This window comes from Glycine max, chromosome 16 (assembly GCF_000004515.6).
Source record: "Glycine max cultivar Williams 82 chromosome 16, Glycine_max_v4.0, whole genome shotgun sequence".
Classification (NCBI taxonomy): Eukaryota; Viridiplantae; Streptophyta; class Magnoliopsida; order Fabales; family Fabaceae; genus Glycine; species Glycine max.
This window is the reverse complement of record NC_038252.2, coordinates 8,959,397-8,977,252: the sequence shown is the minus strand read 5'-3', so window position 1 is coordinate 8,977,252 and position 17,856 is coordinate 8,959,397. Positions and strand designations below refer to the sequence as shown.

Here is a 17,856-nt window from a genome sequence, read left to right as displayed (position 1 = left end):
ATCTTAATTTTGAAGGTTACAGTTGAGTGCTTATTTTTTAGGGGTTAGGGTGTAGTTCTTATGGTATAGGGGGCTAAGTTTTCTTAGTTTAGGGTTTAGGGTTATTTTTTTATTTTAGGGGTTAGGCTTAAGTTTTTTATTTGAATGTGTAGGGTTTAGTTCTTATTTTTGAGGGGTTAGGGCTAAGTTTTTATGTTTTAGGGGTTAGGCTTTAGTTCTTTTTTTTTGTTAGGGGGTAAGGCTATGTTTTTTATTTTAGGCTTAGGGTTAATTTTTTTGATTTAGGGGTTAGGGCTAAGTTTTTTATTTGAAGGGCTAGGGTTTAGTTCTTAATTTTTAGGGGTTAGGCTTTAGTTCGTTTTTTGTTAGGGTTAGGGTTTAGTTCTTATTTTTTTGGGTAATAAAATTACATTTAGAAGTTGAAATAAAATTAATTTTTTTAATGTGTACTTCTAATGACATAAAATTACATTTAGAAGTTGAAATAAAATTACTTTTTTTTAATGTGTACTTCTAATGAAATAAAATTACATTTAGAAGTTTAAATAAAATTACTTTTTTTTATTGTGTACTTCTAATGAAATAAAATTACATTTAGAAGTTGAAATAAAATTAATTTTTTTAATGTGTACTTCTAATGAAATAAAATTACATTTAGAAGTTGAAATAAAATTACTTTTTTTCCTGTGTACTTCTAATGAAATAAAATTACATTTTAGGGGTGAAGGTTAGTTTTTTTATTTTAGGGTTAGGGTTTAGTTCTGAACATTTTAGGGGTGAGGGTTAGTTTTTTATTTTAGGGGTTAGGGTTAGTTCTTAATTTTTAGGGTTAGGGTTAGTTTTTTATTTTAGGGTTAGGGTTTAGTTCTGAACATTTTGGGGGTGAGGGCTACTTTTTTATTTTAGGGGTTAGGGTTAGTTCTTAATTGTTAGTGTTAGGGTTAGTTTTTTAATTTTAGGGTTAGGGTTAGTTTTTTTTATTTTAGGGTTATGGTTTAGTTCTGAACATTTTAGGGGTTAGGGTTAGTTTTTTATTTTAGGGGTTAGGGTTAGTTCTTATTTTTTAGGGTTAGGCTTAGGTTTTTTATTTTAGGGGTTAGTTTTTGAGTTTTATTTGGTTTAGGGTTCATTGATTATTATAGTTTGATACGCGACATAAATATTATCCATAAGTAAGTCTTAATAAACTGAATATCATACATTACGCCATGAATGTCAAATTACAAATATAGAACAAAGCCTTAATAAACGAAGACATGCAAATCATTCATTTTGGTGTCCGTGATGTCATGAGGATGTGCCACATGGTCGATCCCATCTTCGTGCTTGGCGATCAGGATTTCTTCTGCCCCGATGCCTCCCCGCTTCTTCTTTGTCAGCCTCCGCAGAAAATGCGTGCCGCAAATCAACACCGAATAAGTCACCCGTATTAGGTATTTGTCCCGGTACATTCCATTGTATTCCTAACGGGGCATTAGGTGTTGGAATTGGGCCATGATATTGCTGTGAAGGGGTCATTGTGGGCCATGAAAAATGAGTTTGTGTTTCCGCAACACCACCGAACGATTGCTGGCTTGCAGAAGTATCAGTGTGATGACCCTGAAAAGGATACTGATACATCTGTGTCGGATACTCAGCAAATGTTTGTGGCGTGTAATACATTTCATGGCCACGCTCCGCCATTTGTTGGGAATATTCTTCCGCTTCAACAGTGTCCCTTCTTCTGTCTATCCCCTGAGTTTCAATACTTGACTGAAGCATGTGAAACTGTTGTGCAGGAAATTGACGCTCTGATGCGGGACCATGTGACACTGGCTCAGTGACTCTTTCTTGCTCTTCGAATAAAATTGTAATTTTTTCCACATAAGGCACGAGATCATCAAATGTGCATGTATTCCTCCCTTGAGGAGACACCATGTATTGTAATGCCTCCGCAACTTCACCCTGCATTTATAAGGGTAATAAAATTAATGGCCATCATTAAATAAAAGTTCAAGTTAAAATTTGAAAAAAATTAAAAAATACCAATGTAGCCGTCTTTGCATTTGCTGGGTCAACAAACATCTTTGTCTTTCGCCTATACCAGACCATGTAGTCCGAGTTAAAACTCAATAGGCCTTCTTGTTGGGGATAAGCGTCGACCCTAAATGCATGGCGATTATTCCACTGGTCAATCATTGGGGCGAACAATTGCCCCCAATTTTCGTCATGTTTCCCTTTCAATGTTATGCCATGAATGTTTAAGGGTTGTGAAGGAGACTCTGGAATTGGTTGTTGCATCCCAAATTGTCTCAATACTCTGTCCGGTTGGTGCCACTCAATAACTTGGAAACAAATTAGTGGCACCACCGCGTACCACGCGAGACTTCCGACTAAACAAACGGGAGGCAACAGTGATATTACGGTTGATGGGTACAGCTCCCACACAAACTGCATATAACAACATAGTTATGAACATTTTAGTAAAATAACACATAATTTTTTATTTTACAAATAGAATAACATGTTCTTACCTCATGACGTTTCATAATATCTAACTTGCGACGAAAAACTCTCACATCATCATTGTCGATATGTTGGTTTCCACGTCGCAGCCACCTACAAAGATTAAAATTTAATATATGGTAAAACCATTTATTCTATTAAAATGAAAGACGCTGCTAAAAATGACTAACCTATGCCCCAGTGGTGTATTTTCTACTTGGGAAGGAGTCCTCTTTGGAGCCAAGGTTGGACATCGTTCCCATGCCCACATTTGTAGTAAGATGCACATACCTCCGATTGATTTAGTTTTATAATCGGTGGCATTGCACATTTCTCTGTATAGAAAACCAAGTACGGCAGCTCCCCATGCATATCTGCCACATTCTTCAAAGTCACGTAAAAATTGAAGGTATCTTAGCGAAACTTTGTTACTGCTTTTATCAACGAACAAGACACCTCCAATGAATCTCAATATCCATGCACGGGCAAACCTTCGTACTTGTTCTTCGTCGTCGTCATTATTTATTTGGGCAAAATGGTGAGCCAGCCAACTTAATTTAACCACACTACCTCTAATTTAATCTTCTTGTGGTCTGACTCCCAATAATTCCTCACATAAATCAGCCCAATCAAGATTTGTTGGACCGATTAATGGTAAACCATCCACACTTATACCTAACAATACAGAGACGTCTTGGAGAGTAATAGTAAATTCTCCGCATCTCATGTGAAAGGTATGTGTTTCCGGCCTCCATCTTTCTATCAGAGCACTAATTAATGAGGCATTTATTTTTAAGTACCCCATCTTGATAATCCAGGCGAAACCAGATTGTAGAAGAAAAGGAAAAATTTGCTCAGGAATTTGTTCTTCCCCTTGATACGTGGGGACAGCTCGTCTGATATGTAATTTCCTATCTTCTTCCCCATTCCAAACATGTTCTGAAACATGTTTAGGTTGCATTCATAATACATCAGCATCGATGGGGCCAGACTTAATGTTAACATGTGATGAAGATGATGATGAAGATGCCATTGCTACTACAAAAAAAAATATAATACATTATTTGTAGATAATATAAATTAAATTAAACTACACACATTTATAAAAACATTATTAAATATATAACAATAAATTTGAAAAAAATCAAACTGGCCAATTTTTAATATATTCTATACATAAATTAAAATACATGTGAACAAAACTTTAAATAAATAATTTTTTTCAACAATTAACAAAAAAAATAATTGAATAAAATATGGACTAACAAATTATTTATAATACAAACAAATATTGAAATGCAAAAAATTATTTAAAAATATATATACAAAAATTATAATAATGTACAATCTATCATATATTTAATAACATAAATTTCCTAAAACAATTAATATTAACCAACAAACTAAAACTAACACTGATCATATATATATATATATATATAACTAAAAACTAAAAACTAAAAATTATTAACTCAAACAATATTAACTTATTAATTCATTTATTTAAAACTATACTATCTATATATAACATACAAAAATATATAACACACAAAAATATAACACTAATAAAGCAAATTTACGCATCTCTAATATTACAATTATTTATTTACGTGTAACATGCTTAATATTATAAAAACTAAAAATTTATGTCTACCTAAAATTTATAAATATGTACGCTAATATTAATTTATACCTAATATTTCTACCTTATCTAATATTACGTGTGTGCCTAATATTTCTAAGGCTAATATTAAGTGTGTCGGAACGGTTGGTTGTGGCTTACTAAAATATCATATATATACTACAAACTAACCTTCAAATATATACTACAAATCTAAAAATATATACTACAAACTAAATAATATTTTTATACTAACTAACCTAACCTAACCTACTCTTCAAATATCCGTTACTACATAAAAATTAATAACAGCATACTTATTAATTTATTAATAATAATAACTAACCTAACCTTACAATACCTATCTAGCTAACCTATTATTTTAAAAATATTAACAAACAGAATATATAAATCATAATATATAAATATATAAATGTTATTTAAGAAAATCACTTACCAGGCAATTAGGAATTATGAACTATGCAAGAAAAAAACTCAGCAAAAGCAAAGCACCAACAGCACGCAGAACACTCAAGAAATTCAAGAATGGAGAAAAGCAAAGTAAGGTAGAAGAAAAGAAGTGTGAATCCAAAGTTTACGTTGAAGTTATTTTATAGAAGAAAAGCGTATACAATGGTCAAAAGCTACTCAAATCCTACTCTGTATATGCTGTATCCCTAAACAATGCTATGCTGCATCCCTAAACAATGGAGAGCAGAACGTTGAAGCCTGGAAGCCTGAAAAGTTGAAGCCCTGCAAGCCTCTGAAGCTTCACGTGAAGCATGGCTGTCTCGCCAGCACTGTGGGCGAGTCCCACGTGGCCTATCTCGCCAGAAGGGCTAGCGGCTCCAGCTGGGGGTGTGTCACCATTCCCATTGGCGACACTCTCCTCTCTCCCTCCTACGTGGCCTATATCGCCACTACCAGTGACGATACTCTCCTCTCTCCAGCTTTGCCGCCAGTGGCAATGGCGGGTTCAGCCTTGCCGCCAGTGGCAATGGCGGTTTCCACCCAGAAACAGACCCCCTCCGTTATTTCTTTTGAAACATACCCCATCCCGTAAATAGTTTTTAAAATAAGCCCCCTTAGGTAGATTTACCTAATGTATCCACTTACTAGGTTGTAAATTTCAGGGTATTACAACTCACACTTGTTGAAGAAGGCCTATAAATACCAAAAGATTTGAAGAACTTACATAAAAACCCACGTGCTACATTCAAATTACTTTTTAAGATTTTATATAGGTTTATCTCTACCATTGAGACTACCTCTAGTTCTTGTCAAATCACCAAGTTTCACTAACTTCAACTGAGTGTCAAGTATCAGTCACTACCACTTCTGGCTCTACAAACCAAGCTCGAAACAACCTAGTATTTTTTGTCCTATTAAGCCACTGCTGACTCTAAATAAATCAAAAGATTTGAAGTTTGTTTTCTCAGTGAATAACTCTCAATCGTCTTATAGACAAATATATAATCGAAGTTCTTTAATCTTTTCTCTCAAGATATACAAAGTGTTTTAAAAAGTTTCGAAATTTACAAGAAAATACATAAAACTTTTTATAAATTGTGTATGATATTTATCTTCTTCTGTATTTTATATAACCTTGGGTGTTAATTTGATTTTGCTTTTGAAAATATGTTTTTGCAAAGTCTATTTCAATTGTGTGACTATGTCTATTTAAGAAAATTTGTTATCTCTTTCAAAGTTGTTTTTCAAATGATAAGATTTGTGTTTATGGAAAAAGGTATATAAAGATTTCTAAAATTATAATTCAACCCCTCCTCCTTTTTTTTATATTTGCCTTTATAAAATGTTACATTTTTAAGGACATAACAACAAAATTGCTATATTTCTAGGGATATAAATATGTTGTTAATGACAAGTTTATGATAGAAACTAAATCAAGTGAAGATAAAAATTACATGAATTATTCACTAGAAATAAATAACTAAGTTTCTTAAGCATATGGTCAGGATTTCAATTCTTCATAATGTATATAGAGAATATTTTATTTGAAGAGAGAAAATTTATATCCATAACTATCAGTTATCATAGTGAAAACAAAAAAAAATGTTCACTATAAATTTAAAATATAATTTATATATACAACATTTATTTATTATCAATTAAAATTTATATTTAAAATATTTATTTATTATAAATTTTAATTATTTAAAAATAAATATTTAAATTTATCACATATAATACACGTGCTAAAATATCAATCTTAATTTTTTTTAAGAGAAGTATTAGTAACATATTGTATAACACATCCTTCCATACATATTCTTTCTTATTGATTAAAATGTATTATATTAAAAATTATAAAATAAGAGTGAGAGATATTAAATAAGATGAAGGATCTATCAAATTTTATAATTTTTAATAAATTTCAATTAATAAAAGAAAATATGTCAAAGGGTTTAAGAAAGAGACTTTATTATTTCTCTTTAAAAATTGTGAAACTAACAAATGAATTAGCCTAAAAATCTTCAAGTTTGTAATTATGATGATGACGGTGACTATTGGAGAAACATAACCGCAGGACACATGGTACCATAACGAAAAAATTTCAGTTCCATTCTTGAGGTCCCCGTTTATCACCAAAAAACAAAAATAAAATAAATCTTGTGGTGTGTAACTAATAACTATAGTAGTTGGAGTTAGTTTGTGGTATCGTTTGTGTTGTGTTGTGTCAGCGCTTGTTGTGTTTCATGGCTTCTACAACTTCCACACTCCCTATGGCTTTCGCCCAGCGACACCACTCTGTTACTCAGCGTCAAGTTCTCTTCTTCACCAAATTCAGTAACAGAGTTTCGCTCTCTTCTTCTTTGGCTTCGAAACGGAGTTGTAATTATAATTGCTTTTACGCGAAAGCGCAAAATGCTCTCAACGAGGAAGCGGTTGAAACTAAGAGTTCGGAGTTGAAGAAGGATACCCAACGCACCCCTTCTTCTTCCAAACTGGTCCTTGTTGCTGGTGGCTCTGGAGGCGTTGGTAAACACACAATTTATCTTCATCTCTTTTTCACTCTTCGAAGTTGTTTATCTACAAAACATCATTTTTAGTATCATGGTATCTTGAAATTTAGTTTCTATACAACTTTTAATGCATTTTAGTTTTCATATTTATTATAGGAAAGATATATTTGGACACCTAAATGCTAGTAGACACCTGTGAGAGAGAGAAAAACGTGAAGAAAATATAGTTATGATAAGTGATACGATGTGATAGGTTGAGAGAGATAGACCAAAATAAGAGGTGTTAATGATGTTTTTAAAATAAAGAGATATTCAAATATCACCACTATTTATTATAAGTAATGTGGTTTTGGTTTTGCTTTTGGTCCTGATTTTTATTTAATTTCTACTCACGGTGAATGTTACAAAAATTCCTCAGAAATCATTATTGGTATGGTTTTTATAGGAGTTATTGTAAACACATCAAACTTAAGATAGGTGATGATTTATGATTATATGATAATGTAAAAGCTTAAAAACTCTTTACACTATCAATAATTTCTATGCATAATCACTATATAAAAATTTGCACGGTCAACTAATTAGAAATCATGACAGGTATGACTTTTTAAGTTAGTTATCACAAAATTCAATAAACTTACCATGCATGACAATATGTGATTGGCTAGCAGTGTAAAATCCTTGTAAACAGTAGTCTTTAAGTGCATGATCTATTTACTCTAATTTTTTTAGTAAAGAAGCGTGCAATTATAATTAGTATTAAATTAAAGGGAGATTACTGCAGTTATTTATTGTTAGTGGTATGGATGGAGTTGTAAAGGGAATTGTAACATGAGTAATGCAGTACTCTCTTTGACACTCTTTTTCTGACACTCTTTCTATGATTGGCTGAAATATCAGAGGGACTAATCTGGTTACAAACATCTGAGGACTGATGTGGTGACACCCCAATCTTTAGAGGATGAAATTGAAGGTTTACTCTATAACCAATTGAAATAATGATATTAAATCAACATGAGTATTGTAGTAACTTCTGTTTTTTGTGTATCCTTCCTTGTGCATTTATATGCCTTTGGGATCCCCTTTATAATGTTATTTTATACATTCAGATTAGAGTTGTAAACTGTGAAAAGTATACATAATTCTTGCCTATAATTTGCTTGGGGAAGTTTGTGAAGAAGTTGATCCCTTGCAATTCAGGGCAGCTGGTAGTAGCATCACTGCTTCAGCAGAATATTAAGTCACGGTTGATACTTAGGAATCCTGACAAAGCCACAGAACTGTTTGGTGAACAAGATAAGGAGAAACTGCAGGTACATCATCTACTCTTTAATGAGCAGTCAAAGTGCAAATTTAATTGCTTTAGTAGTCCCTCTGAGGAGCAACAAATTTTGTGTGTTCATTCGTTTTCATCCATTCTCTATATTTTCTAGTTATATAGAGCTTCTGAACATAACAGGTATTCAAAGGAGACACTAGGAAGCAGGGAGATTTGGATCCATCCATGTTTGAGGTAAGCTCTGTAGAATATTTTACAGAATAATATTTGATTGATCTGAATTGTTTTCATTTTGATGAGTTATTTCATTAAAAAATGAAGATGTTGGAAATAATTTTCATTTCTTGTTTTCCTTGCTTTTTATTTACTTGCTTTATAGGGTGTCACACACGTGATTTGCTGCACAGGAACAACAGCTTTTCCTTCAAGGCGGTGGGATGATGATAATACACCAGAAAGAGTTGGTAAGAATCATGTCAAACATATATTGCACCATTTGATGTTATAACTAGAATGAAATAGAAGATTAGTTAGGTGAAGATTCAAGTGTGGAAAATGTAAGCATAATGGTAATGCCTTTTATTCAAAGTTTCCTATAGCATAAAATTCATCTACATTTCAAGCACTTGTCAATATTTTTTATTTTGACTAAAAGTATTTAATTTGAAGATTGGATGGGAGTAAAGAATCTAGTATCTGCATTGCCTTCCTCAGTGAAGAGTGTTGTTCTTGTGTCATCAATAGGTGTGACCAAGTTCAATGAATTGCCATGGAGGTAAGCATTCCTCATATTTAGTTCTTAATTGACAAAGTTGCCTGTGATTTTTGTAGTATTGTCAGTTGGCTTGCAAGAAAGTAGAATTCTTTAACTGGTAATTCAGAACAGGGCCCTTCTAAATTTCTAATGAGAAATTAATTGAAACTTCAAAACATCAGTTTGACCTGTCCATGATGGGTTATAGAGACTTTTTCTTTTGATGTCAAATTCAAATGTAAGACAAATTGATATGAACTAGAGTTTGAAATTAATTGATGTTTATATTGTTATTGTGATTCGATAATGGTTTTCTGTTGTTGGCTATTCTTGATTGAAGACGTGGTTTCATTATGTATAGTCAATATTGTGCTCCAAACTTGAATAGTGGAAATTGTCTAACCTATCCTAGTTATGATTACTAGGACTAACAATCGTGTTCCCACAATGTAATAGTTGACTAATGGCATGCAGGAGGGGGAGTGGGCAGCATTAGAAAAATTCCTGATACAAACCCTTTTCGAGTAAGGGATAACTCCATAGAAAATTAGGAAGAGGAAGGAAATAGCAAGCTAAAACTGAATTGAATTTTCTCTACCTTTCACAGAACCATTACAATCAATATATATGCAACAACATTATACTAACCTGACTATGTACAACTGCAACACACTCAGCAATGTCCTAACAAACTCAACAACAACCCTCATTCTAGAACCTACCTCCTGAGTCATCATCTATATTATCAATTATCAGTAAAAGACAAATAAGGAACATTAATACTAGGAATAGGCCTAACAGTAGACACAGCTTATTAATACTCTATTGGACCTAACAATAGGACTTGGGTCATAACAATTCCTAAATTAGCTGAATTTGAAATCTGCATTTAGCCTTATGTGGGTACTTCCTTGAAAAATGTTTTTTTCTCATTTCACATCATATATGAATTCATCAATATTGTGCCATGTAGATTTTGATTTAAGACAGGTTGTCAGAAATCAAGCAATACCCTTGGGTATGATCCCTTAAGCAAGTCGAGTAATAAACACCCCAGTTTATGGCAACATCACAGGTGTGGTGGCCAACATCCTTATGTTGTCTGCCTTCCCTTCATTCTTATTAAGTGAAAAGATAACCATGTCATATTTACAGAAGGAGGTTGTTCATTTAAGGAGATCAATAGCTTGAATGAAAATATGTATAAAATTCAAAGCCTGGTAAATTTTTATATTTTTTGGAGGGGGCGGGGGGGGGGACTTATCAACGATGGACCACTACTTGAACCCCAAACCTTTTTTATTGACACTATTTGACCAGTTGATCCAACCCTCATTTATGTAAATTTTGTTTTTGATAGAGCCAAAATAGCGTTGATTAATATATGTAACCACTCTCACCTAGTGGGATAAGGCTCGGTTGTTGAAGAGTGATTCTCATAATTCTCTGTCTGCATCATTTCCCTTTTCATCCTTTCGTAGCAGCCTACTTTCGAGACATGTCAGTGCCTTACGCTGTTAGTAAAATTGCAAACTACTTATTATCCTTACCGCATCTTCATTTTAAATATTCATGATCTTCATCAGTACCTTTTAATTGGTGTTTGGTAAATAAGTTAATTAGAAAATAAATGCCAGTTGATCAATGATGTAATTATTCATTGGCCTATTAATGTTCTTTTTTCATGTAGCATTATGAACCTATTTGGTGTCCTGAAATATAAGAAAATGGGGGAGGATTTTCTTAGGAGGTCTGGCATTCCATTTACCATAATCAGGTAAGGTGAAGTTTTTGCATCTTTCATTCTTGGTGTTGATACTTGACAAAGAGGAGGAGGACTTTTAACTTGGATTATGTATCTTAAAATTTTGAAGTTCCCTTATGGCATATTTAAATGCATTTTAGAGCTGGAAGGTTGACAGATGGACCATACACATCTTATGATCTCAATACTTTACTCAAAGCAACAGCTGGACAACGACGAGCAGTCCTTATAGGTCAAGGTATATGAGTAATGCTCATTTATAACTATGGCAGAGTTAAGCTTTCTTTATGTTAATTTCCAAAGCAATATTCAGTTGAATCAATTAGAAAGCTATAACAGCTGTGTGTGTGAATATAGTCTAGCAAACTAATAATGTGATTTGCTAGCAATGTAGCTTGTTTCAAAGATAGAAGAAATTAGATTCCCACCACTTTTTGTCTAATGAAGCAGGAGCCTGAGCTGCGGTTGAATTACCCTTAGCTAGATCTAGATGTATAACTGTGTGATGGTCTTGGTACAACAGTCCTCCACTGACTACACTTATAAGATAATTATTAAGATCAGTAACTGCTGTGGGATAGCCTGAAAAATGGGTTCCCAATGCTGGTGGCATAAAAGGATTTGTTGTGTTTTTACTGCTGTATTTGATTGTTTAAATTACCAACCAACCTTCCTATACTTCCCTAAGTCTTAAACAGTATTTCCGATTGAATCATTTAGATTTTGAAGTTGAATACATAGGAGTGCCAGTTGGTTCGTATCCTTAACTTTTGTTGAATTTGTAAGGGGGTTTATCATAATTCCATAGCCGTAGTTGGTTAAATAGGATATGACATGAAAAAAATTAACAGAATGATAGGTAACCCCCATAGTTGGTTACGCAGTAGAATAATTAGAGTTTGTTAGTTAGTTGGGCCATGAGATAATTAACGATGATCTCTGTGAGCAGATAGTTTTCAACAATAGCAGGCAGGAGTGCTCGTGGTCCAATGGTATAGATCTCTCTGATGTTTATCCCTTTCAGATGACCAACACACTCTATCATAACTATCCCGTATGGAAGGGAATAGTAGCACAGAGGACTCAACTGCAGCCTGTGATATCAATTCTAGGATGTGAGTTCGAGTTCGCCTGTATTATGAAGAACAGAAAAACAAATTGTTATTGCTTATACTCTAACCATAAGTATAATCTAACACATCATGGAATATGTACCCATAAATTATATAGGAAATTAGGCAACAAATGCTTGTGTGAATAGGGTTTTCCTTTTGGATGTTTATGTGTCATTCCTACGTGAGATAAATATAGAAAGTTTATGTACCTTATTTGTCTCTTCCCTTAGCAGTTTAGTTACTTATACATGAATATGGCTCATATATTTTTTGCTAGTATTTTTGTTTAAAGTTTTAGAAATTTGGCAACGGGCTTTCAGGAGATAAACTAGTGGGAGAGACCAGCAGAATTGTGGTTGCTGAAGCATGCGTGCAGGCACTAGATCTTGAAGTCACTGAAAACCAAGTATATGAAGTTAACTCTGTTGAGGTAAAGTTTCAGTGGTAATTTTTGGTTTTAGATATATACAGTGACACGTTGATTTGATGTGTTAGTGTGTGAGATCATACTGACATGGTAGAATCTCCTCCGTGTTTTTGAATGTGTGCTTTGAATGTTATGTTAATAGTTGATGGCTAATGCCTGTACTTTTTGGATTTTCAGCCATCAAACAATGGATATGTCACCTAAAAGAAATGAATTTCTTTTGGCGGCAGTGACATATTTTTCAAAAATAATGTCATTTTTCAAAACAATTAGAAGTAAATATAAGATATAGTAATTTATATAAAGTTTAATCGCTATATTGTCTATTCATTATCAGCATAAATTCTTTTACACTATCAACCGATTAAAAATCATTATTAATATGACTTTTAAGATAATTATTGTAAAAGTCAATAAACTTAATATATACATTGATTTTTGATTAAATGATAAAATAAAATTGTTTTACATTATCATTACCTATTTTCTCATTTATATATGCAAAAGTTATTCATAAAATGGGTTTCAAATTTTCAATTAGCTGATTTTTTTTTTTTGCAAGCACATATTAATGATATGTATATAATTAAAGTTGTAACTGAATGACTATTAGGCCTCATAAGCCATGCATTTTAGTTTAGTGAGATGATATTTTTGTGTTACATTAGTTAGATGATATTCAATATCTTGTAATGAATTCAATTCTTTGCATTTTTTTTAAGAGTTTAATAGTTATGCATTGATAATGTAAAACACTTTTACACTATCGTTCAATCATAATTTATCGTTAATATGTATTTTAAAGTAATTATCATAAAAGTCAATAAACTTATCTTACATGTTTAATTGTAATTGGGTGATTGTTTAAATTTTTTTTAATGTTAGTGTATAATCTTTCTTCTCATTGAATAATATCACTATAACTTGTGTAAAAACATTATAGAGGACAATGCTAGTAATCTTGGTAATTCATAATTTAATGGCTTAATTATACTTTTGGTTCTTTTATTATTGTCATTTTTTTTCTCAATTATTTTAATTTTTTGCTAATTTGATTCCTCTACTATTTTAATTATACAATTTTAGTCTTTCCGTTAATTTGTCATCCAATTTTTAATAGAAATACTAATGTTGCATAAAAGTGCTAATTTGGATGTGTTAATGTGGATGTGGTGTCACATAAACATATCCGTTAATTTTGGATGTTAAGTTAATAAATGAACTAAAGTTGCATAAATAAAATAATGGGGATCGAATTAGCGGGAAAATAAAGAGAGGAGAGGATCATGTTTAAGAAAAAGTGATTGTAAAGAGACTATTAAGCTTAATATATATATATATATATATATATATATATATATATATATATATATATATATATATATATTCCTTACTCTGTATTAAAAAATAAAAAATCCTTAGTCCAATATTTATGCATATTCTTGATGCTTAAATGCATATATTAAACGTGCAATTAAAAAGTACAATGATAGTAAAGAGACTAATAGTGGAATTAAGCTTATTTTTTCACAATATTCACTATAAGTATAATATTTTAAAATTCCTAATTATTTGTTACTGCTAAGTTTCTGTTTCATATATATTGTTATTCAAATGCTGGAAAATATTTAAAGTTGTTTATTTTTGTTTATACATTCCTTCATTTTGTTTTTTCATTGACAAACCTTACTCCATTTTATATATGTATATACATGACTTATGCATATTGTTGATACTGAATTGCATATATTTTAGGGGGAAGGTCCTGGAAATGAAGCTAAGAAGTGGCAAGAGTTATTCGAGGCTGCAAACACTTTCTAATTGGACTACCAATAAACTTTTATATCATTTCAAGCCATGTGTACCCATTACATCCAAATATATACCAAACACACGAAAGAAAACATGTCCAGAGGAGGAAAAGGAGAAGAAAAAAGAGTAAGCAAAAAGCAAGAAACCAGTAAAAAAAAATAGAAATGTTGGATCAGTTTGCTTTCTTACTATAATAAATATTTTCAGCAATGTTATTTGATAGGAATTACCTTCATGGAAAGTTTAACGAATGATTTGTTAACAAATTAGGGGAAGAGTAATGGTATACATATCTGGTTTAGAAAAGAAATAAGGAAAATACTATAAAGAGAAATTAAAGCAAATATGTAAAGGTTAGATGATTTTTAAATTCTTTGTTAAGAAAGAAAATTATATATATATATATATATATATATATATATATATATATATATATATATATATATATATTAACTAAGAAAAAATATGACATAAATAAGGGGTCTACTTTTCTTCTTTAAGCTTTCCATAAACATCATGACCACCTCAAATGCATTTCTGAACTCAAGATATGAACTTAACAAGGACAAAAATTTGAAAGTGAACAAAGATTAATATTTACGTTAAATTAAAACTCAATTAAATCCAAACCTACAAAACTTGGCTAGATATCAAATTTAGGATAAATAAACATCCAATAAAGCCAAGTATCAATGCTATGGTAAGAGTATTAAAATTGATTGACTGCACAACTTGATCTAAATTAAGATTTTAACTTCTAGAAGCGTGTTTTAATTCATAAATGGATCGTTGCAACTTGCATGCCTTTCAAGCATCCCCTAGAGTGATAAAGCCTTAAGATTGTTTCATGTACACATCTTCAAGAAGCTTCCATATAAGGAGAGCAATCTTGATATTCATTTGCTAGATTTCATAATCGTGGTATTCTACAAAAGCAAGCAAGATTTGAACTGATTTAAGCATCACAAATTGGAAAAAGGTTCCTCATAGTCTAACTCATGAATTTGCTCAAAGCCCTTTGAAACCACTCGTGCCTTAAAGGTATGTACTTTATGATCCACGTCCATTCTTTTTGAAAACCTACTTCCACCTTGTGTGTTTTACCCTTTTAGGTGGCAACACCAAAGTCCATATAGGCCAGTATACGTGGATTTCATTTTGGATCTCATCACTTCATCTCATTTTAGATTTGAGTGTTGCTAGGTGCACCCAGCAAAATTCATAAATGGCAAAAATGCCCTTGGCTTATTTTTTCCTCATAAAAACTTTTTTTTTCAGAAATGCACACAACCCCCATTTTTGTCCACTTTTTTTCTCTGTTTTTGTGGTTTTCATGCGGCATTGTCTCGGGTTCGTTGGTTCATTGTGAAAGGTTAGGTGCGGTGAAGGTGAAGGTGTGCTGCGGTGGTCGGCGACGGCAAACGAGGTACGCTGAAGGTGGTGCGTTTGTCGCGAACGTACGGATCACTTACGGATCAGGTTGATCCGTAAGAGACTTACGGATCAACTTGATTCGTAAGTGACTTACGGATCAAGTTGATTCGTAAGTCTGTTACGGATCAACTTGATCTGTAACTTATGGATCAAGTTGATCCATAACAGATTTACGGATCAGGTTGATCCGTAAGAGACTTATTTTTGGTATTTGCTATTTTTGGAATTAAGTTTCCTTTTTTTCTTTTAAATTACTAATTTTTTTGTATGGCCATTTTTTGTTTGATTTGGTTAGATGGACGAAGATGAGTGGATGTATGAAATAATGTCTGAACGAGCGGATATGGATTATGAAAATGCATAAGCATGTGGTGCGAATGAACCACATGTTGATTGTTCAGATGCGTTCAACACTTCTCAGGTTATAATGTTAATGTTTGTCACAGATTTAATAAAATGAATACTGGTAGAAAACTTAAATTATGTGGATTTCTTTGTAGGTTTTTGAGTGTCAAGAGGATGTTTTGTGGTGGGCTCGATCTGTGGCTCATGAAAACGGATTTGTGGTGGTGATTTTAAGGTCGGACAGAAACACAGGTAGTAGAGGAAGGACTACGTTTGTGTTAATTGGCTGTGAAAGGAGTGGCGAGTATAGGTGTAGGAAAAAATAATTTATCAGAAGAGACACTAGGACTAGGAAATGTGGGTGTCCCTTCAAGCTTCGTTGCAAGCCAGTGGTTGGAGGAGAAGGCTGGATGGTGAAGTTGATTTGTGGAGTGCATAGTCATGAATTGGCCAAGTCATTAGTTGGACATCCATATGCGGTGCGATTGACTAAAACTGAAAAAACACTTATTGTTGTGTCGCAACATGCCCTTTCGCGGGCGAGCGAATGCGAGGCTCATGGGTGCGCTTTCCAAAGGAGGAAAGATGCGCGGAGTCGCCACCAACGTTTATTTGTGGGAAACGTCAGAAAAACCGAAGGAAACCGGTCAAAATGAAAATTCTAAGTTTGGGAGTTGTATTTACGCTTGAGGAAGGTATTAGCACCTCTTACGTTTGTCTCAAAGGACAACAACCTATTTTTTAGAATTGTGGAAATTGTGTTATCATAACTTTTAGTTCTTTTTATTTTTTGAGGTCGACAAAAGCAGGGCTTTTGCTCCTACGTACCCTCCATTGAAGAGGAAATCAGACCTACGTAGTTCTTTCTTAAGCGTGAATCAAGCGATTCTTTTTACTTGAAAGGTGATCATTTTAAGGCGTTGGACCTTAAAAATGATCCATTTTACTTGGTAAGAAACTGAAATGATAAACTTTCAAAACCCTATTTTTTGTGGACGAGCTTGACTAGGCGAGTTGATTTTAGCCTTAGTTTCACTTTAATTATTAGTCAATTCAATTAAGAATGAGAAATCCCAAAGAGAAAACGTCCGATTGATTTTTTTGCTTTATTTTACTAAAAGGTATTTTTTTATTATTATATTATTATTTTACCTCTTTTTTTATTTTCAACGTGATTACGGCATGACCGAATGGTCGGAATTCATTTTAACAGAAATTAACGGATGATACAATTCAAATGATCGGTGGAAATTTATTTTATTTTTAGATTAGGCGAGAAACGACTTAAATAAATGACTGAAGCACGTCAAAAGGGGGTATAGAAAGCGAATGAAAACGAGAATAAAAATACATGAAACAAAATGTGGACCACCATGGGTACATAGAATGAATTGAAAAGCTCGGTTTGAGGTACATACCCGTTGAAGACTGAAGAAAACGAAGAACGAACGATGAATGTTGAAGAACGATCGAGAATCTTCGCGTAATTACCCATGGAAACGTTACGGAAGCGCCTCGGCTTGGATTTTCTTCACAGAAACAATTTTTCTCAGCAATTTCGAGAGAATAAGAAGTGCCAAGAAGGCTGAACCCCTTCTCCCTTCACTCCTCCCCCTATTTATAGCAAAATAGGGGAGGAGCTTGCCACCCAGCTCGCCCAGGCGAGCAAGGTTGCTTCCTCCAGAAGCAACAACCTTTTGGAGGAAGAATCTGGAAGGCCCAAGTGGGTCTGATTGCTATTTGTACCCCCCCTTTTTACTAAATGCACCCCCTTTACCTTTTTTGGTAATTCTTTTTCCGTAACATTATGAAACTTTACGAATTTCGTAATGATAC

At 32.9% G+C, this 17,856-nt stretch overlaps 2 protein-coding genes across 2 annotated transcripts; one reads left to right on the top strand and one right to left on the bottom strand.

Moving 5' to 3' along the window:
- Positions 1-1,027: 1,027 nt before the first annotated feature.
- Positions 1,028-3,138, bottom strand: LOC106796403 (uncharacterized). The gene is made up of 2 exons (XM_041010290.1): positions 2,026-3,138; positions 1,028-1,944 (listed from the first exon to the last, which is right to left on the bottom strand). The coding sequence occupies exons 1-2, from the start codon at positions 2,434-2,436 to the stop codon at positions 1,288-1,290; spliced, it is 1,068 nt and encodes a 355-aa protein (XP_040866224.1). The 5' UTR covers positions 2,437-3,138; the 3' UTR covers positions 1,028-1,287.
- A 3,615-nt stretch (positions 3,139-6,753) lies between these two features.
- Positions 6,754-14,456, top strand: LOC100791376 (uncharacterized protein At2g37660, chloroplastic). Its single transcript, XM_003548566.5, has 9 exons — positions 6,754-7,105; positions 8,290-8,402; positions 8,549-8,602; positions 8,748-8,832; positions 9,038-9,143; positions 10,813-10,899; positions 11,028-11,125; positions 12,323-12,432; positions 14,185-14,456. Exons 1-9 carry the CDS (start codon positions 6,823-6,825, stop codon positions 14,248-14,250), a joined length of 1,002 nt encoding a protein of 333 aa, XP_003548614.2. The 5' UTR covers positions 6,754-6,822; the 3' UTR covers positions 14,251-14,456.
- Positions 14,457-17,856: the final 3,400 nt, after the last annotated feature.

Bases quoted from the DNA above. Each gene is read 5' to 3' on its own strand.
- LOC100791376 (XM_003548566.5), top strand. From the start codon at position 6,823: ATGGCTTCTACAACTTCCACACTCCCTATGGCTTTCGCCCAGCGACAC. The intron at 7,106-8,289 runs GTAAACACACAA...CTTGCAATTCAG, and splicing joins TGGTGGCTCTGGAGGCGTTG to GGCAGCTGGTAGTAGCATCA. The intron at 12,433-14,184 runs GTAAAGTTTCAG...CATATATTTTAG, and splicing joins ATGAAGTTAACTCTGTTGAG to GGGGAAGGTCCTGGAAATGA.
- LOC106796403 (XM_041010290.1), bottom strand. From the start codon at position 2,436: ATGCAGTTTGTGTGGGAGCTGTACCCATCAACCGTAATATCACTGTTG. The intron at 1,945-2,025 runs GTATTTTTTAAT...TTATAAATGCAG, and splicing joins ATGCAAAGACGGCTACATTG to GGTGAAGTTGCGGAGGCATT.